A 19,599-nucleotide genomic window follows, 5' to 3' on the forward strand; every position below is an offset into this window, starting at 1 on the left:
AAACGCTCATCCTAATCTGCACTATAGAACAAATGGACCTAATAGATATTTACAGAACATTACGTGCAATGGCGGCAGAAAACACATTTTTCCCCTCAACATATGGATCATGCTCAAGGGTATACCATATGTTATGTCACAAAACATGTCTTAAAACATTCAAAAAAATTAAAATAATATCAAACATGTTTTCTAACTGCAATGAAATAAAACTATAAATAATAACAAGAGGAATTTTGAAAACTATATAAACAAATGGAAATGAAACAATATGGCCCTGAATGACTAGTGGGTCAATGAGAAAATTAAGAAGAAAATTGAAAAACTTCTTGAACCAAATGAGAATGGAAACACAACATACCAAAGTCTATGGGAAACAGCAAAAGTAGTACCAAGAAGGAAATTTATAGCTGTAAGTGCCTATATTGAAAAGGAAGAAAAATTTCAAATATGTAACCTAGTGATGTGTCTCTAAACAACTAGAAAATCAAAAGCAAGCCAAACTCAAAATGAGTAGAAGAAAAGAAATAACAAAGGTCAGAGCAGATATAAAAGAATTTGAAGTGAAAACAATACAAAAAAAAAATCAATGAAACAAAAAGTTGGGTTTCTTTGAAAAGATAAACAAAATTGGCAAATCTTTAGCCAGACTAAGAAAAAAAGAGATGACCCAAATAAGTAACACTGGAAATGAAGAAGGAGACATTACAACCGATAATGCAGAAATTTAAAGGATCATTACTAGCTACTATGATCAACTATATGTGAATAAATTTGAAAATCTAGAAGAAATGAATAAATTCCTAGATACATACAACCTACCAAGATTGAACCATGAAGAAATCCAAAACCTGAACAGACCCATAACAATTAATAAGATCAAAGCCATAATAAAAATTATCCCAGTAACTAAAAGCCTGGGAACTGATGTCTTTACTGCTGAATTCTACCAAATATTCAAATAACTAATAGCAATCCTACTCAAACTGTTCCTAAAAATAGAGGAAGGGATACTTTCAAGTTCACTCTATGAAGTCAATATTACCCTGATACCAAAACCAGATAAAGAAATATAAAAAAAGAAAACTACAGGCAATATCTGATGGATATTGATGCAAAAATACTCAACAAAATACAAACAAACAGAATTCAACAATAATTTTAAAAGATCATTCATCATGTCCAAGTGGGATTTGTCCCAGGAATGCAAGGAGGGTTCAACATACACAAATCAATCAGTGTGATATATCATATCAACAGAACAAATGACAAAAAACATATGATCACTTCATGCTGAAAAAAGCTTTTGATAAAGTTTAATATCACTACATGATAACCCTCAAAAAACGGGGTGTAGAAGGAACATATCTCAACATAATAAAAGCTGTATATGACAGACCCACAGCTAGTATCATACTGAATGGGGAAAAAACTGATAGCCTTTTCTCTAAGATCTGGAACACAACAACAATGCCTACTTACACCGCTGTTATTCTACATAGTACCTGAAGTCCTACCTAAAGCAATCAGAGAAGAGAAAGAAATAAAAACATCCAAATTACAAAAGAAGTCATCAAATTATCCTTGTGTAAAGATGATATGACCTTATATTTGGAAAAAAACTAAAGATTCCACAAGAAAACTATCACAACTGACAAGTTCAGTTAAGTTGCAGGATACAGTTTGACATACAAAAATCAGTAGCATCTCTATATGCCAAGTGAACAATATAAAAAAGAAATTTTAAAAATAATCCCACTTACAATAGCTACACATAAAATTAAATAACCAGGAATTAATGAAAGATGTGAAAGATCTCTGTAATAAAAACTATAAAACACTGATGAAAAAATTGAAGAGGATACCAAAAAATGGAAAGATATTTTATGTTCATGGATTGGAAGAATCAATATTGTTAAAATGTCTATACAAATTCAATGCAATCCCTATCAAAATACCAATGACAGTTTTCACAGAGACAACAACAAAAAAAACTATCCTAAAATGTATATGGAATCACAAAAGACCCAAAACAGTAAAAGCTCTCTTGGGCAAAAAAAAAAAAAAAAAGAACAAATCATATTACCTGACTTCAAATTACATTACAAGGCTACAGTAGCCAAAACAGAATGGCAATGGCATACAAAACAGACACATAGACCAATGGAACAGAATAGAGGGCCTGGAAACAAATCCATACACCTACAGTGAACTCACTTTTGACAAAGATGCTGAGAATATACACTGGGAGAAAGAGTGTCTTCAATAAATGGTGCTATGAAAACTCGATAATCATATGCAGAAGAATGAAACTTGGCCCCATCGCTTGCCTTAACAAAAATCACATAATGTAATCCCAGCACTGTGAGAGGCCGAGGTGGGCGGATCATGAGGTCAGGAGTTCAAGATCAGCCTGGCCAACACGATGAAACCCTGTCTCTACTGAAAATACAAAAATTAGCCAGACATAGTGGCGCACGCCTGTAGTCCCAGCTATTCAGGAGAGGCAAAAGAATTGCTTGAACCCAGGAGGCAGAAGTTTCAGTGAGCCAAGATCATACCACTGCACTCCAGCCTGGGTGACAGAGTGAGACTCTGTCTAAAAAAAGAAAAAAAATCACAATGGATTAAAGGCTTAAATCTGAGACCTCAAAATACAAAATTACTAAAAGTACTACAAGAAAACACAGGGGAAACTCTCCAGGACACTGGTCTGAACAAAAGTTTCCTGATTAACAGCCCACAAACAAGGCAACCAAAACAAAAATGGACAAATGAGATCATGTCACATTAAAAAGCTGCATAAAAAAACTAACAAAAATAAAAATACAAAAATAAAAATAAAAAGCTTCTGCATAGTAAAAGAAAGAATCAACAATGAACAAAGTAAACAGACAACTCAAGGATGTGAGAAAATATTTGCAAACTACCCATCTGACAAGAGATTAATAACCAGAATATATAATGAGTTCGCACAATTTATAGGAAAAAATGTAATAATCTGATTTTTAAATGGGCAAAATATTCGAATAGACATATCTCAAAAGAAGATATACAAATGGCAAACAGGCATATGAGAAGATGCTCAACATCACTGATCATCAGAGAAATGCAAATCAAAACTATGAGATATCATCTCACCCCAGTTAAAACGGCTTTTATCCAAAAATCAGGCAATAACAAATGCTGGCAAGGATTAGAGGAAAGGGAACCTTTGTACAGTGTTGGTGGAAATGTAGATTAATAAATCACTATAAAGAACATTTTGGAAGTGCTTCAAAAAACTAAAAACAGAGCTACCATATGATCCAGCAATTCTACTGCTGGGTATATACCCAGAATAAAGGAAATCAGTATATGGAAGAGATATATCTTCATTCTGATGTTCATTGCATTGCAGCACAGTTCACAACAGCCAAGATTTGGTAGCAACCTAAGTGTCCATCAACAGATGAATGGATAAAGAAAGTGCAGTGCATATACATAATGGAATACTATTCAGCTATTAAAAAATGAGATCCTGTCATTTGCAATGCCATAGACAGAACTGGAGATCATTAAGTGAAATAAAGTCAGGCACAGAAAGACAAACATTGCAGGCTCTCATTTGTGGGATCTAAAATCAAAACGATTGAATTCATGGACATAGATACTAGAAGGATGGTTACCAGAGGCTGGGAAGGGTAGTGAGGACGGTGTGGGGAGGTGGGGATGGTTAATGAATAGAAAAGAATAGTTAGAAAGAATGAACAAGACCTAGTATCTGATAGCACAGTAGGGGAACTATGGTCAAAAATAATTTAATTTTACATTTTAAAATAACTAAAAGCATATAACTGAATTGTTTGTTACACAAAAGATAAATGCTTGAGGGGATGGATACCCAATTTTCCTTGATGTGATTATTATGCACTGCATGCTTGTACCAAAATGTCTCATGTACCTCGTAAGCATAAATACCTACTATGTACCCACAAAAATTAAAAATAAAAAAGTTAAATAAAATTGGTCAAAAACTAAACAGCAATTCCACTCTTACACGTCTATCTAAGAAAAACAAGAACATTTATCCATGTAAAACTTATACATATATATTCATGGCATCATTATTCCGAATATCCACTAGTGAAAAACAATCAAAATGCCTATTTAATGTTATCAGTATTAACTGATGAAGAGACAAACAAAACGCAGCCATATAATAGAATATGATTTGGCAACTAAGAGAATAAGATGAAAGAAGTACTGATACAGGCTATCACATTAATAAACCTTGAAAACATTTAAGAAACCTGTCACATATTCTAATGGTTCCATTTATATCAAAAGTACATTACAGGCAAATTTATAGTGACAGAAATTAGGTTATTGGTTACCAAGGGCTCAAAGAGGAGTGGCAAGGATAATGTGGAGTGACTACCCCTAAGTGAGTAGCTTTCTCCTTTTTGCAGAGATGAAGATGTTCTAAGCCTAAATTATGGCTGCACAATATTGTGAATATACTAAAAGCCGCTGGATTGTGCACTATAATTGGATGAATTTTATGGCATACAAATTATATTTCAATGAAGGTGTTTTCACACAGGCAAAAATATTTTCAGCCATATTGAAAGGGTATAATAGTAATTGAAGGGAGACTGTTATAAGTTAAAAACGTACACAATACTATAAATCTTTAATGCAACCACTAAAATAACAATATAAAATTGTAGTTATGGCTATTAGGAAAATAAAGGAAGACAATCATAAAAAGGGGGGAAAGGAGCAAAAAAAGAGACAGGACCAACAGAAAACAAATAAAAAGATCGTAAACTGAAATCGAACTACATCAATAGCAACAGTAAATATAAATGCTCTAAAGACTCCAATTTAAAGGCAGAGATTGTTAGATTGGGTTTTTTTTTTAAAGGCAAGATTCACCGATATGTCATCTGCAAGAAACGCATTTTAAACATAAAGACAAACGTAGGTTAAAAGTAAAAGGATGGAAAGATGTATATACCATACTAACACTAGTCAAAGAAAAGCTGAAGTGGCTATTTTAACATCTGACAAAGGAGATTTCATAGCAAAGAATATTGCTAGGTATAAAGACTTTCATTATACAATGATAAAGTGGTCAATTAATTAAGAAAACATAAAAATCCTAAATGCATTTACCCCTCGTAACAAGGCTTCAAAATTCATGACTCAAACACCGATAGAACGAAAAAAAAATACAGCTACAGTTATTGCTAGAAATATCAAAATCTCACTCTCAATAACTAATAGAAATAGAAAAGCAGCAAGTAGACTTCAACTAAAGTACAAACCAACTTCACCTAATTTGTCTAATTTATGAAACACTCAGGCTAACAACGGTGGAATATACATTCTTTCCAAGTACACAGCATGAGCGACCATAGTCTGTGCCATAAAACAGCTCTCAATAAGCTTAAAAGGATTTATGTTATTCAGAGTATGTTCTTTGAGCACAGTGTAATTAAATTAGAAATCAATAACTGAATGATATCTGGAATAACCTCAAGTATTTGAAACATAAATACCACACATCTAAATACTCCATTGGTGAAAGAAGACATCAAAAGGAAAATTAGGAGCTATTTTTTATTGAATGTAAGTGAAATTAAAACACTGAAATCTGTAGGATGCTAATAAGGTAATACACAGGAGAAAATTAATGACACTAAATATGAAAACTAGAAAAGAACATCTCAAATCAATGCCTTCATCTTCTACCTAAAAACTAGAAAAACAATGCATGAAACACAAAGTAAGCAGAAGAACAGTGTATCAAAGTGGAAATCAAGGAACTAGAAAACGGAATAACTATTCCGATTCAGTAATTCTTGGGGTTGGGCTCTGACTTCTAGCTCTTCGGGTGGATCCGACGCAATGCCGGGTTTGTGAACTGTTGGACTAGATGTCCTTTAGAATCCCTTCAAACCATGATATCCTAGGAAACTACGATCTCTTTGTCTACATTGGTCCTTGAACTATGGGTTATGAGAACAATAATCTGATCAGTATAGGCACAGTAATACTTCATCAGAGTATCTGTAAGATGTCTTGGATAGGGATGTTAATAATGGACTGATGAAAGTCAGACAGCTGACTTTTAAACAGTAAGACAAAGCGTTTAGGACAGTCCTCTAAGGGCTCTATTCCGGTACACGTAAACCAACCCGAAAAAGCAGTGTGTGGCGCTGGGAAGTATGGAAGGCACCTGCCACCCCCTGCCACCTTATGAATTATGGGCCAGGTACTATCACCTGGAATTCTTTTTTTTTCTTTTTTATTTTTATTTTTTTTGTGAGACAGAGTCTCACTCTGTCGCCCAGGCTGGAGTGCAGGGGCGCGATCTCAGCTCACTGCAAGCTCCGCCTCCCGGGTTCAGCCATTCTCCTGCCTCAGCCTCCCAAGCAGCTGGGACTACAGGTGTCCACCACCACACCCAGCCAATTTTTTTGTATTTTTAGTAGAGACGGGGTTTCACTGTGTTAGCCGGGATGGTCTCGGTCTCCTGACCTTGTGATCCACCCGCCTAGGTCTCCCAAAGTGCATTACCTGTAATTCTTACAGCAGGACTTGGATATAGGTTTAGTCATCTCATTTAGAGACAGAAACCTATGGGCCAGTGAGGCTGTGTCTTTCACTCTGAAACCTGCTGGTAACTGGGGGCAGAACTCATTATGTGAGTCCAGATCTTTTCCCACTCAAACACTTTCTAATCCACACTGCTCAATTCCTGGAGCAGTAATGAATAAACATAAGAAACAGACCATTTGTTATTCTATGAACTGAGCTGAATATTCAAATCAAGACCAGTCACTAGATTATACTTCAGGACATGTCACCTGAGTTATTTGCCAAACAGCATATAAGAAAAAATAAAATACTTACATGCTGAAACCTCATTATATATTCCCTATTTTTGAAAACCAGCACATATTTTTAATGAACTGTGAAGTGCATGGGTGGGCTCCAACACAGCACTGTCTCACGGAGCCCCTACCGCGATAGGAGGGGCATGGTGCAATCCCAGGTACTCAGGTGTGTGTGTGAAGGGTCAACTGTCCAACGTGGTGAGGAAGATGCGGGGAAAGTTCAGCCGCCAACCTGTGTCAAGCTGAGGTCTTAACCCGGCGGCCTCTGGATGTCTACTTAGTCTCTCCTGGAGATGACAGGTATAATTTCTGAACAGAATTTATTCTCCACCTCCCTTATGCATTTGAATTAACTTTGTGAGAGAATCAGTTAACCAACTCTACAGTAATAGCTTTTACTTCAAGCACAGCAATTAAGAATGTCTGTTTCCTCTCCTCCTACATCTGTTCCGAGAGTGGAGTGAATACATTTGAATTATTTTCTGGATATACAGTAATTGCTGGTAAATGACAAGTCATTGGTCTGCACGGTGGGCCGTGGATTTCAGGTGAGGACTGGCCAGGCTGAACTACTTGAACAGCTGACACAGTTACCAGATGTGCATGGAGAAGGAAAAGGTTGGTTTGACTCACTGAGTCAGAATGTGGTCCAGAAAGCAGCCACCAGCCTGGAGCACCTAGATGGTGAGTCATCAGGACACAGTGGATTGAGGGACCTCAAAATATCCCACACTCTACCTCCAACTCCCACTTCCTTCACCTACCCTGCAGCATTTGTACTTTACTCCTTTGGATTAAAACACTGTGTCTCCTATTTTTCTTAAAATACGGAAACAATCAGGATGAAGGGCTGTTGTATGCCTTAATTATCATAATATCGTAATCATACATCTGGTTCTTTGTATGGCCCTTCACACACTCCGAAATTCACTCAAACAGGGCGTTCCAATCTAATCTCTCAAAACCCTGTGGCGGGGCATGGCGAGGTTATTCCATTTACACCAAGACCAGCTCAGAAAAATGCAGGTAGGGGGGCTTCGTCTGCTTTCCGCTGGCTAATCCAGTCCTCTCGGAGGTGGCCCACCTGTGACCGGTGCTCCTTCAGCTCCCAGCCTAGAGTTCTATGGCAACTCAACCGTGCTTATAATTTTTCACTGAAAGACATCAAGGAGCTGCACAAAAAGACTCGTTTAAAAATTATCCTTCAAGGCCCACACTTTATTGCTTTTAGTTGTCTTAAAACCTAGTATCTGCAACAAAACTAACTCCTGACCCATTTGGGGGACACAGCCCCACTCTTCGGTCATTTTCTGTTTTCCCTTCCTCCTCCAGAAACGGGCAGGGATTCCTCTCGCACTGCCCAGCAGGGAGTTGTCTGCATCACCTCAGCTATCCTGAGTCAGTGCCTGGTGTCATGTCCAGCCTGGAAAGCTGGAAGAAAGCAAGCCCTGGTGGCACCTTCCTCCAGTGCCCCTGCCCAGGTTGGGTGTGTGGGCAGCCACAGCAGCGGAGGAGGCTGGGGTCTCCTGCCATGCTGCAGCCATAACACACCTCACCTCCTCACCATGCAACCAGCTTCAGCACATACTGAATATTCTTATGCCATATTTAGCAGAAGTTTCAACTGAACAGGGAAAATGCATTTTAGAAAAGCCTGGAACAGAAGTTCAGATATGCAAACACCCGAAGAAGCCCTCTAGTCATTGATACAGCCAAGAGAAGATGATTCAGATGTTTTGCTGGATTCGGCAAACCCATCGGTCAGCATCGCCCAGGACTCCACAAAGTGTCTATCCACCTTTAAAAGCCAATATGTAACCTTTTATTTTTCCCGGCACGACCATATTTGGCACAGATTGATTGCCCACATACTGGGGATAGAATCTGTATTCTCTAATCATCTGTTTTCAGGAGAGTGGTTCAACTTTCTTGAAACCCCAAAGGAAGTGAAATTCACTTAGGTCATTTCTCTTCCTTTTCGCGATTTTCTTATTAAAAGGTTTATCCTCCACCAGCCTTTCCCAGCTCATGTGACAAGATCTGTTCCGAGATAAATGATACCCTACATCACCCTGAACCAGCTAAGGACAGGACTGAAGCATTACTTAAAGCGATGGATAAAGAAGGGGAACTAAAACAGATACATCCATAGTTTAGAAGTTAGTTGAGAAGAAATAACGTCTAGGAGAGTAGTCATTATTTTTAAAACATAATGATCAGAATTCAGATTATGAAAACTAATTAGAGGATTCCATGCAGATTTCTTACTTCCATGCAACATGAACGAACGAGTCTATTAAATCCCATCTATTTGTTGTTAAAAATAACAGTGATGCACAATTGTTTCCTGATGACGGATCGCTGTGCAGGAGCTGGACCACGTACGCTGGGAGATGCCAACATACATGGATGCCTCCATAGTTAGGAATTGGAAACGGCACCCTAGAGGGAAAAAAAGACCAGTCCTCAGCTGTACACTGTGGAAAGTACACAACAATGTTGTAGAAACTGTTCACGGTCACACCATACCACATTAGCCTCAAGACAGTCCTTCAAAATGTATTATCCTTATTTCAAAGATGAAAACACTGATGCTAGGAGAAACTCAGCACCGCAGTGGGGAGGCGGGGAAGGGACACGAAATGAGGGAGGGCTTCCTGTAGGGGGCGACAACGAGGCTCGAAGACAAGCATGGTATGAGCTCAGCACAGACGGGGGCGGGGGCAGGGGCGGGGAGAGGGGGTAACGGGCCAGGACGGCAGCAAAATCAAGGGTCCAGAAGGAGAAAACAGGAGGTCTAGTGTCCCTGAAGTACTGGGCACGTGATTCACAGAGTCAGGAAACGGTAGTGAAGAAGCAGAAAAGAAACAGATAATAGTTTGAGGCTTCAGGCTTGTCTCTTTATGTCTTTTTAAAATTATTTTCCTTTTAGAAACAGGTTCTTGCACCATCTCCCAGGCTGGAGTGCAGTGGTGCAGTCATCGCTCACTGCAGCCTTGAACTCCTGGACTCAAGCCATGCTCCTGCCTCAGCCTCCCAAGTAGCTGGGACCACAGGCGTGTGCCACCACACCTGGCTAATTTTTTTTTTCTTTTTCTTTCTTTCTTTTTTTTTTTTTTTTTTTCCTGTAGAGACAAGGTCTCTATGTTGATCAGGCTGGTCTCGAACTCCTGGGCTCAAGTAATCTTCCTGCCTCAGCCTTCCATCTTTATGTCATTTTAAGGGGCTTGGTCTTTTATCTGAGAAGCAAAGTGCAACTTTCAAGAGTTTCAAATTAAAGAGGTTAATTTAGACGAAAGTGGGAGTCTACTTTCTACTATCTACTCCTAAGTGCTATCTGGAGACTCCCGTTCTCTCGTCTCTCGCCATGAGAAGAACGCAAATATGGGGAGCCTCTCGGGGGCTCCCACGGTGTGCCAGGGACGGGGATGTAAAGGAGGTGAGCGATGAGCTGGCCTCTCCCACAAACTAACAGTGAATCCACGTACAGCACATCATGTACATATGAGTTCACGGCACCTTGATGAGGGATGAGAAGGCCTGATGGTTACAGCAAATGAAATTGGCTAGATTGGGAAGAAAAGAAAGTCATGAGAAAAGAAAAGGGATTCAGATGTTTATAGGAAGTTCTCTTTTAAAGCAGAGCCCTTCTGAGCCATGAAAGAAAATGGTTTCTAATTCAGCATCTTTTACGAGAAGAGCTGTTCTCGGGCAGTGACTCTGTTTTCTGATTGAATATCATCAAGTTGCTGGGTTCTGCCAATCAGTTGTGATTTAGCATTTAAATGAGACAGGAAGACAAGTCGTAATTTGTCCCAGTGATCATGGGTGCTTTCATCAGCCCCCTCTGCTGCCCCAAGGACCGGACAGTGTTCACTGTGGAACGTTAAAGTCACGAAACCAAAGAGGAGCATCCTGCCTCCTGACTTTATGTTTAGTTGTTTGTTAAAAATCTTTCCACTCACAAAGCACAGAGCATGTTCTCACCTGTGATGATGACTTATGAGGACTAAACAACAGGATGCTTTAGGGGAGTTGCCTTCTTTGAAATGAACACTTGCTCTTGGTGTATACATATGCTGTTTTATTTGGGAAATTCACAATTCCTTGTGTACACAATGGAAAAATAAAATCTCTAGGACTGTGAATTTCGCTTGCCTGTTGCACATGGCAGCACCTTGGTATATCTTCTTGCAAGCGCTGCATTGCCGGGGTGCGGGGAATATTTTTGAATAGGCTTGCCTTGAGTTTTCTACAAATAATGCAATGGTCAAATCATCTTGCTGTAGAGCCAGAGAGATCTGGGTTTGAAGACAGTGGGTTGGAGCTCACCCACTGTCCCCCCATTTGCAATTTTCTACCTCAGGGGACCCACGGGGTATCCAGTGATACCACAAGGAAGATGCTTCCCTGTAGCCTACCACAGGATACATGAACTTCCAACTGGACTTAGCTTATCCAGAGAGGCAAGGAACCAGTCTTGTGTATCTTTGCTCTCTGACTGAGCAGCATCTGACAATCAAGGAGGAAACTGGTAACATATTCTAAAGCATCTCTTTCCATATAAATGCAGAATTGCCACACACTTTTCACACTGGAAAGATTTTCTATCTCATTAGGATGCAAACACCATGATGACAATTGAATTTGTGAACTTGTGCAATGGGAATTTAGATACATCACTCTGACGAAATATTTTAAAGCTGGAAGGAAAGTTAAGAGTCATTTTAGTCCCTCTCCTTCATTGCATGGGAGAGGCGACTGAGGCATGAGGATGACATTTCTCCAACACTGCACTAGACACGCATCTTCACAGTCTCCCACACTACACACGTGGATTTTGAAATTCTATGGCTATTGGAACCAGCATAGTTCTAGATCCTGCTACAGACATGCTGGAGTCCTGGGCTTGGAAAAATGGAGGGACAGTGTGCCTGGGCAGTGTGAGCACTAGCAAGCTGTCAGGCAGTGGAGCCTCCCGGAAGAGAAACAGCAAGCCACGGTCAGGTACATCCCACCGATGGTGTGTCTGCTGCAATCCCCCCTTCCCCTTACGGTCACCACAAGGCCTGTGAGTGCCTGTACCAGCAATTGTATGTGCCACTTCCCTCCTGGCCAAATATACCACTGCTCTCTTGGGTCAGAATCTACTTTTTGATCTATCAATTGTCAATCTATTCAAATAATCCATAGAAAACTAGACAGAAAATAGGCAAGGATATAGAACTGAACAACACATTCAGACAACAGGATCCAGTCCATCCACTTATGGCAGGATACATACTCTTTTCAAGGCCATGGAGCATTTGCCAAGATAGACCATATCCTGGATGGCAAATCAAACATTAACACATTTAAAAGAATTAAACTCATATAGAGTATATTCTCTGATCATAGTGGAATCAGGCTAGAAATCCATAACATACAATAGGAATATGTCCAAGTACTTGGAAACTAAAAACACACTTCTCTTTTTTTGTGCAGAAATGTTCACAGCAGTTTTAGTCACAAAAGTCAAAATTTGGAAACAATTCCATTTCAAAACCTAAAACACAATGATCGATCTCCCTCTTCAAGAGTAAAATTTGGGAATGTTTTTCAGTTGAAAAATCACATCCTTATTGGGATGTAAGTTCTCTATGAGACCAAGCTTGTTTTTTTTGTTTTTTTTGTTTTTAACTTTTTTTTTTTTTTTTTTTTTCTTTTTTGAGACGGAGTCTCGCTCTGTCGCCCAGGCTGGAGTGCAGTGGCCGGGTCTCAGCTCACTGCAAGCTCCGCCTCCCGGGTTCACGCCATTCTCCTGCCTCAGCCTCCCGAGTAGCTGGGACTACAGGCGCCCGCCACCTCGCCCGGCTAGTTTTTTGTAGTTTTAGTAGAGACGGGGTTTCACTGTGTTCACCAGGATGGTCTCGATCTCCTGACCTCGTGATCCACCCGTCTCGGCCTCCCAAAGTGCTGGGATTACAGGCTTGAGCCACCGCGCCCGGCCTAACTTTTATTTTAACTTCAGGGGTACATGTGCAGATTTCTTATATAGATAAACTCATGTCATGGAGGTTTGTTGTACACATTATTTTATCACTCAGGTAATTAGCCAAGTACCCATTAGTTATATTTCCTGATCCTTTCCCTCCTCCAATCCTCCACCCTCAAATAGGCCCCAGTGTCTGCTGTTCCCCTACGAAACAGGCTTCTAAATAATTCATGAGTTAAAGCAAAAAATTTCAAGGGAAATTTAAAAACACATTGAACTGAATGAAAATGAAAATATGACATAACAAAATTCATGGGATGAAGTTAAAGAATTACAGAAAGGAAAAGTTCCTTACATAAGAAAATAATAGTCTCAAATCAAAGACTCTAAGTTCTACTTCAAAAAGAAGAAAACCAAAATAAGCCCAAAGCAAGAAAAATAAAGGAAATAATAAGTATAAAAGCAAAACTGATATCATTGGGAACAAAAATAACAGAAAAAGTACCACACAAAAAGTTGGTTCTTTAAAAAGGTCAATAAAATAAACCTCTAGCAAGACTGACAAAAAAAGGAAGATGACACCAGTTACCAGTATCAGAAATGAAGCAGGGATATTATTATAGGTCCTACAGACATCACAAAAGATGATGAGGGAATATCATGAACAATGCTAAACACATAAATTTGACAACTTAAAAGAAATGGATCAATTTCTTGAAAAAATCACCACAACTTTAATATGAAAGTGATCATTTGAATAGACTTATTAAGGAAATGAAAAAAACTCCCAGAAAAGAAATCTCCTGGCCCAGAGGGTATCACTGGAGAATTTTATCAAACATTTAAAGAATCGACACAAACCCTTATATAATCTCTTCTAGAAAACCGAAGATGAGGGAGTACTTCCCAACCCATTGTATAAAGCTCCTATTACCCAAGACAGAAAAAATAGTCCCTTAAACATGGAAATGCAAAAATCCTTAACAAAATATTAGCAAATAGAATTCAGCAATATACAAAAGGAGGTTTTTAAAACAGGTTTTTTGTTTTTTTTTTTTTGAGACGGAGTCTTGCTCTGTTGCCCAGGCTGGAGTGCAGTGGCCGGATCTCAGTTCACTGCAAGCTCCACCTCCCGGATTTACGCCATTCTCCTGCCTCAGCCACCTGAGTAGCTGGGACTACAGGCGCCGCCACCTTGCCCGGCTAGTTCTTTGTATTTTTAGTAGAGACGGGGTTTTGCTGTGTTAGCCAGGATGGTCTCTATCTCCTGACCTTGTGATCCGCCTGTCTCGGCCTCCCAAAGTGCTGGGATTACAGGCTTGAGCCACCGCGCCCGGCCTTAAAAGAGTATTATTAAACACCATGACTAAGTGGGATTTACTCCAGGGATACCATACTGATTCAATATTTGAAAATCAATTAATATAATCCACCGTATTGACAGACTGAAGAAATAATCATATAATCATACCAACTGATGCAGTAAAAGGAAGCCTTTGGTGAAATTCAAGGCCCATTCATGATTTTTTAAGTATCGTGAAACTTTTTTTTAATGTATCAGAAAACTAGGAATAGACAGAACTTTCTCAAGTGGATAAAGAACATGTACAAAATACCACCAGCTAACACCACACTTCATGGGAAAAGACTGAAGGCTTTGCCCCAAGATCTGGAACAAGACAGAGATGTCCATTCACACCACTGCTGTTCAACATAGTGCTGGGAGTTCTAGCCAGGGCAACAGGCAAGAAAAAATAAATAAAAGATACCCAGATTGGAGAGCAAGAATGAACACTCTCCCTATTTGCAGATGACAATGATGGTTTACATAGAAAATGCCAAGGAACCTACCAAAACAAAACCAAAAAAAAGTCCCAAACTTCTATTACTAATAAGTTCAGCAAGTCAGAGAACACATCAACATACCAAAATCAATTGTATTTACTATACTAGACTAACACAGGCAAAATGAAATGTGAAAATACAGTACTATTCACAATCACTCCAAAAAACAATACTTTGTCATAAATCTAACAAAATACATTCAGGACATATCTCTTGAAAACTAGAAACCACTGATATAATGATGTAAGAACATAAAGAAGGTTTAAATAATGAAAAGACCTATCATATGCACGGATTGGAAGATGCAACATAGTGGAGACGCCAGTTCTTTCCAGATTGATACCTACACTTAACAAACTCCTACCAAATCCCAGCAGGATTTTTCTGTAGTTACAGAAAAAATTATTCTAAAATTTATATCGAAAAGCATATGAACTATAAGAAGTTAAGATGAGTTAATGTTGAAAAGGAAGAATAAAGAGGTTGAATTACTTGATAAAATTTGAAGACATAATACAGCTATGGTAATAAAAAATGTGGGTATAGATAAAGTGACAGACACACAGATAAAACAGAACAAAACAAAGAACCAGGAATAACCCACACCAGTCAAGTCAGCTGATTTTTGACAACTTCATAAAAGCAATTCAGTCAAGGAAGGATAGTCTCTCCAACAAATGGTGCTGGAGTAATTGGGCATCCATGGAGGGTGGGGGAAAATAAATTAGATCTAAATCTTACATTTTGATTTTATATAAAAATCAAAACAGTTAACAAATTAAGCTGTAAGGGATGAAATTATAAAACTTTCAGAAGAACACAAAGGAGAAAATCTTCAAGAGCTAGGGCTTCATACAGAATTCTTAGACAATACTCTAACAGCATGCTCCATAAAAGAAAAATCAATAAAATTGGATTTTGTCAATATTAAAAACTTTTCCTCTGTGAAAGATGCTATTAAAAGGATTAAAAGCAAGCTATGGATCTGACATAAAGGATCATACCTAGGATATATAGAGAACTCTCAATCTCAGCAGTAAAAAAATAAAATAAGACCAAATAATCCAATTTTTAAAAGGGCAAATAAGATGAAGAGACAATTCAATGAGAAGGATATACTGATGGCAAAAACATAAATAAAAGAGGAGTTCAGTATCAGTAACAATTAGGGAAATGCAAATTAAGACAACAATGAGATATCAACCTATTAAATATACACCTATTAGAACAGCTAACATAAAAAACAGTTGAAATACTAGTTGCTGGTGAGAAACTGGATCTCTCAGATATTGCTGGTGGAAACGAAAAATAGTGTATAAGATGGTGCCTTAAGCAATTAAACATACTCTGCCATACAACCCAGCAATCATACTCCTGGGCAGTTATCCCAGAAAATATAATCTTATTCTCACGTAGAAACCTGCATACAAATGTGCTCAGTCATTTTATTTGCAATAGACAAAAACAGGAAACAATCAAAATGTTCCCCAATAGATGAATGGCTAAAGACGCTGTGATACACTCATACCACGAACAAATATTCCGCAGTAAAAAAGAACAAACTACTGACAGGTGTAACAACTTGAATGAATCTCAAAATCATTTTGCTGGAAAAAAAAAAAAAAAGCCAGTCTCAAAAGGCCAATGATTCCATATATGTAACATTCTCAAAGTGGCAAAAAGTAAATAAAGAACAAATTGAACAAATTTGAGGCTGACAATGGTTAGAAATTGGGGGGAAGGAAGCAGATGTGACAGTAAAGGGATAGCAAGGGGAATACAAGATCCACTTTTGCTTGATGAGGGTTCTGTATCTTGATTTCAAGGATCGTCACATAAGCCTACATGGGGTAAAATGACACAGAGCCATGCTCCTGCATGGCACCAATGTCAGTTTCCTGGTTTGGTATCCCACTAAGTTATCTATTGTGTGACAAGTACAGCAGACCTTTCTGTACTGTCTTTGCCATCCTCTTGGAATTTACAATTACTCAAAAGTTAAAACTTTAAAACCTATCACTACAGAATATTTTTCTATCAGAAGAACAAGAAACAACACTCACTTCCAATATCCGGCCTCAGCTTTTTATCATATTCTCTTAGCAGCTTGTTGAGAATAAGAGTCACGTCAGTGTCTTGGGATTTTGGAGCCAAGACCCACTTTTGGTTTGATGACGAATCTTCATATTCATCCTCTTCCACCTTTCTGGACCTGGAGTTATAGCACAAAAATGTGACAAGTAAGTGGCAGCAATGGCTCTAGGAAGAGCCTAAGTTTGTCCTATCCAAGTACCATGAAAGGGGTAGAAAGTCCCCAGTACCCACAGCCCAACCACACACATGAAACCCCGAAAAATTTTTTTAAAAAAGAAAGAAACACAAAATAGGAATGATTCCATAGGAAGAATGCTACTGCTATTAACAAGGTATTTTTTCATTAAATGTCACAAGACCATCCCCCATCCCAGTTAAACTACAGACAACGTGGCAGGTAAACAATACCAGAGGGCTAACCAGCAGGCAACACGACCCTTGAATCCACCCTGAGAGACTGTGAAGGCCAAGGCACAAACCTAGAGGTTTTCCATACGATGACTGTATCACGTTGTTTCCACCCCTGACCACCAAGACCTCATTTTAGTTGAAGGTGAGATTAGCTTTTGCAGACTGGACTCATTCAAAATAGTTGAGTCTGACTCTGTGCTTCTCTCTTGGAGGCGGGAATCTGGGGGTCTAGACACTTGGACATTGTGAGGGGGTCTGCTTTGCCGGCACTCAGGTTGGAAGCAAGGACAGAAATGTCTGCTAGTGACTAGTGAAGACCCTCTGGCAATCTTACACGCCTCGGTCAACACAAACTGATTCATCTTCTGCACAGCAGGCTAACATAGACATGAAAAACTAAGCTTTCGAATACATCTTCAACATTCTGACTTCTTAGTAAATGAGTCTCAGTGAACGCCTGGGCATCTCTGAGCTTGTTTTGTGCAGAGAGGAGCTGGACAGCCTTCTCTCCCGGGTGACACGCACTGACAGGAGTGCCTGAATGGAGAGGCCTCAGGTTGACCAGCTAGTTTTACTTTTTAATTTTTTTATTTTTATTTTTTATTTTTTTGGTTCTGCAGTTTTCGGTTTTTTTGTTTGTTTGTTTTGTTTGTTTTGTTCTTTTTTTTTTGAGATGGAGTCTTGCTCTATCGCCCAGGCTGGAGTGCAGTGGCACAATGTCGGCTCACTGCAAACTCCGCCTCCCGGGTTCACGCCATTCTCCTGGCTCAATTTTTTGTATTTTTAGTAGAGACGGGGTTTCACCGTGTTAACCAGGATGGTCTCGATCTCCTGACCCTGTGATCCGCCCGCCTCGGCCTCCCAAAGTGCTGGGATTACAGGCATGAGCCACTGTGCCCAGCTCAGTTTTCGGTTTAAAAAAAAAAATTGGTTTATAATTGACACACACTTGTACTTGACAAGCTGGTTTTCTCAGTGAGTGAGGCCATCTCAACGCTATAGTCACATGGGCTTAGAGAGCGGACAGTCTCTTTCTGCCTTAAAGCAGCACTTCCAGGCAGACTACCATTGGCCCCAGCAAGAAAGCATGTGAAGTAAACCAACCTTTTCCTTTCTAGTTTGTCAGTGTGCATGCTTTAGTAACTTTCTCTTCACAGAAGAGAATAATAAAAAGAATCGAAAACTGCACGGAGGCAGATTTGTCCTGACTGGATACGAACTCTTTTCTGTTTAGCTTCCCACATGGGAGCCAGAATGTCAGTGTCATGTCAGGACACTTGTGCTCTGGGATGTAAGTTTCTTGAACTTAATTTTGAGAATTGTCTAAATTATCTATAATTAACAAGATGTTAATTAAAAAAATAAACTTTCACGTTCATTTTTGCTACTGAATTTAGGTCTTCATATATACACATATGCATAGTTATGTAATATATACATGAGCCTTTTAAAGTGTGTTAACTAGCCATAATGTAGACTAGAGTGTTGGCCAGATAGTCTAAACCTGGATGAACATGTACATAAACGAGAGATCTTGACAATGAATATACGGCGTATGTCTCAAAGAATGACTTCCCCACTTACGTTTTTCCTAGGCTGATCTTAAACTGTAATTCTATTTCCTGAGTACCTATTGGCTAGAAGGTTAAATTAAATCATCCACAGAAACTATAAATTGCTGTTGATTTTTATGCACATTTGATATTCATGATCGATAGGAACTTTTAAATGTGGGGCACATATTCAGTAAGGAATATGTTGCATTTCATTATTTATAAAAGTGAACATTTACAAGTAATACCACAGAATTTTAAATGTTACTCAAAAATATTTCATGTCATCTGGCCGGGCATGGTGGTTCACGCCTCTAATCCCAACACTTTGGGAAGCTGAGGTGGGTGGGTCATCTGAGGTCAGGAGTTCAAGACCAGCCTGGCCAACAGCGTGCAACCCTGTCTCTACTAAAAATACAAAAAAAGTAGCTGGGCATGGTGGCACATGCCTGTAGTCCTGGCTATTCGGGAGGCTGAGGCAGGAGAATTGCTTGAACCCAGGAGGCAGAGGTTGCAGTGAGCTGAGATAGTGCCACTGCACTCCAACCTGGGCAACAGAGCAAGACTCCATCTCAAACAATAATAATAATAATAAATTTTAAATTTTAAATATTTTGTGTCATCAGGAGTATTATCAGAAATGTTAATCTTATCATCTTGCAAAATTTTTTTAAAACTTAAAGAGCAGGTTGAAGCATTTAGATAGCTGGGAATCAAGCACTGCCCACAGGATAGGGCAAATCACTACAGAGCAAGGGCATCTGCAGCAGTGAGGAGAGGCTGGTAGCTCATCTCAGCAGAATCTGGCACAACATGCTCAGGACACTTGGCGATT

The 19,599-nt window shown here is 39.1% G+C and overlaps 1 protein-coding gene across 2 annotated transcripts in view; it reads right to left on the reverse strand.

The window, feature by feature from the left end:
• GABRG3 (gamma-aminobutyric acid type A receptor subunit gamma3) overlaps positions 1 to 19,599 on the reverse strand; it is a 568,731-nt gene that overhangs the window by 545,988 nt on the left and 3,144 nt on the right. For both annotated transcript variants that reach the window (XM_005559026.5, XM_015452551.4), the window contains exon 2: positions 16,770 to 16,918. In XM_005559026.5, the coding sequence (XP_005559083.1) occupies positions 16,770 to 16,918 (149 nt within the window). The remainder of the gene's footprint in view (positions 1 to 16,769; positions 16,919 to 19,599) is intronic.

This window comes from Macaca fascicularis, chromosome 7, assembly GCF_037993035.2.
Source record: "Macaca fascicularis isolate 582-1 chromosome 7, T2T-MFA8v1.1".
Lineage (NCBI taxonomy): Eukaryota > Metazoa > Chordata > Mammalia > Primates > Cercopithecidae > Macaca > Macaca fascicularis.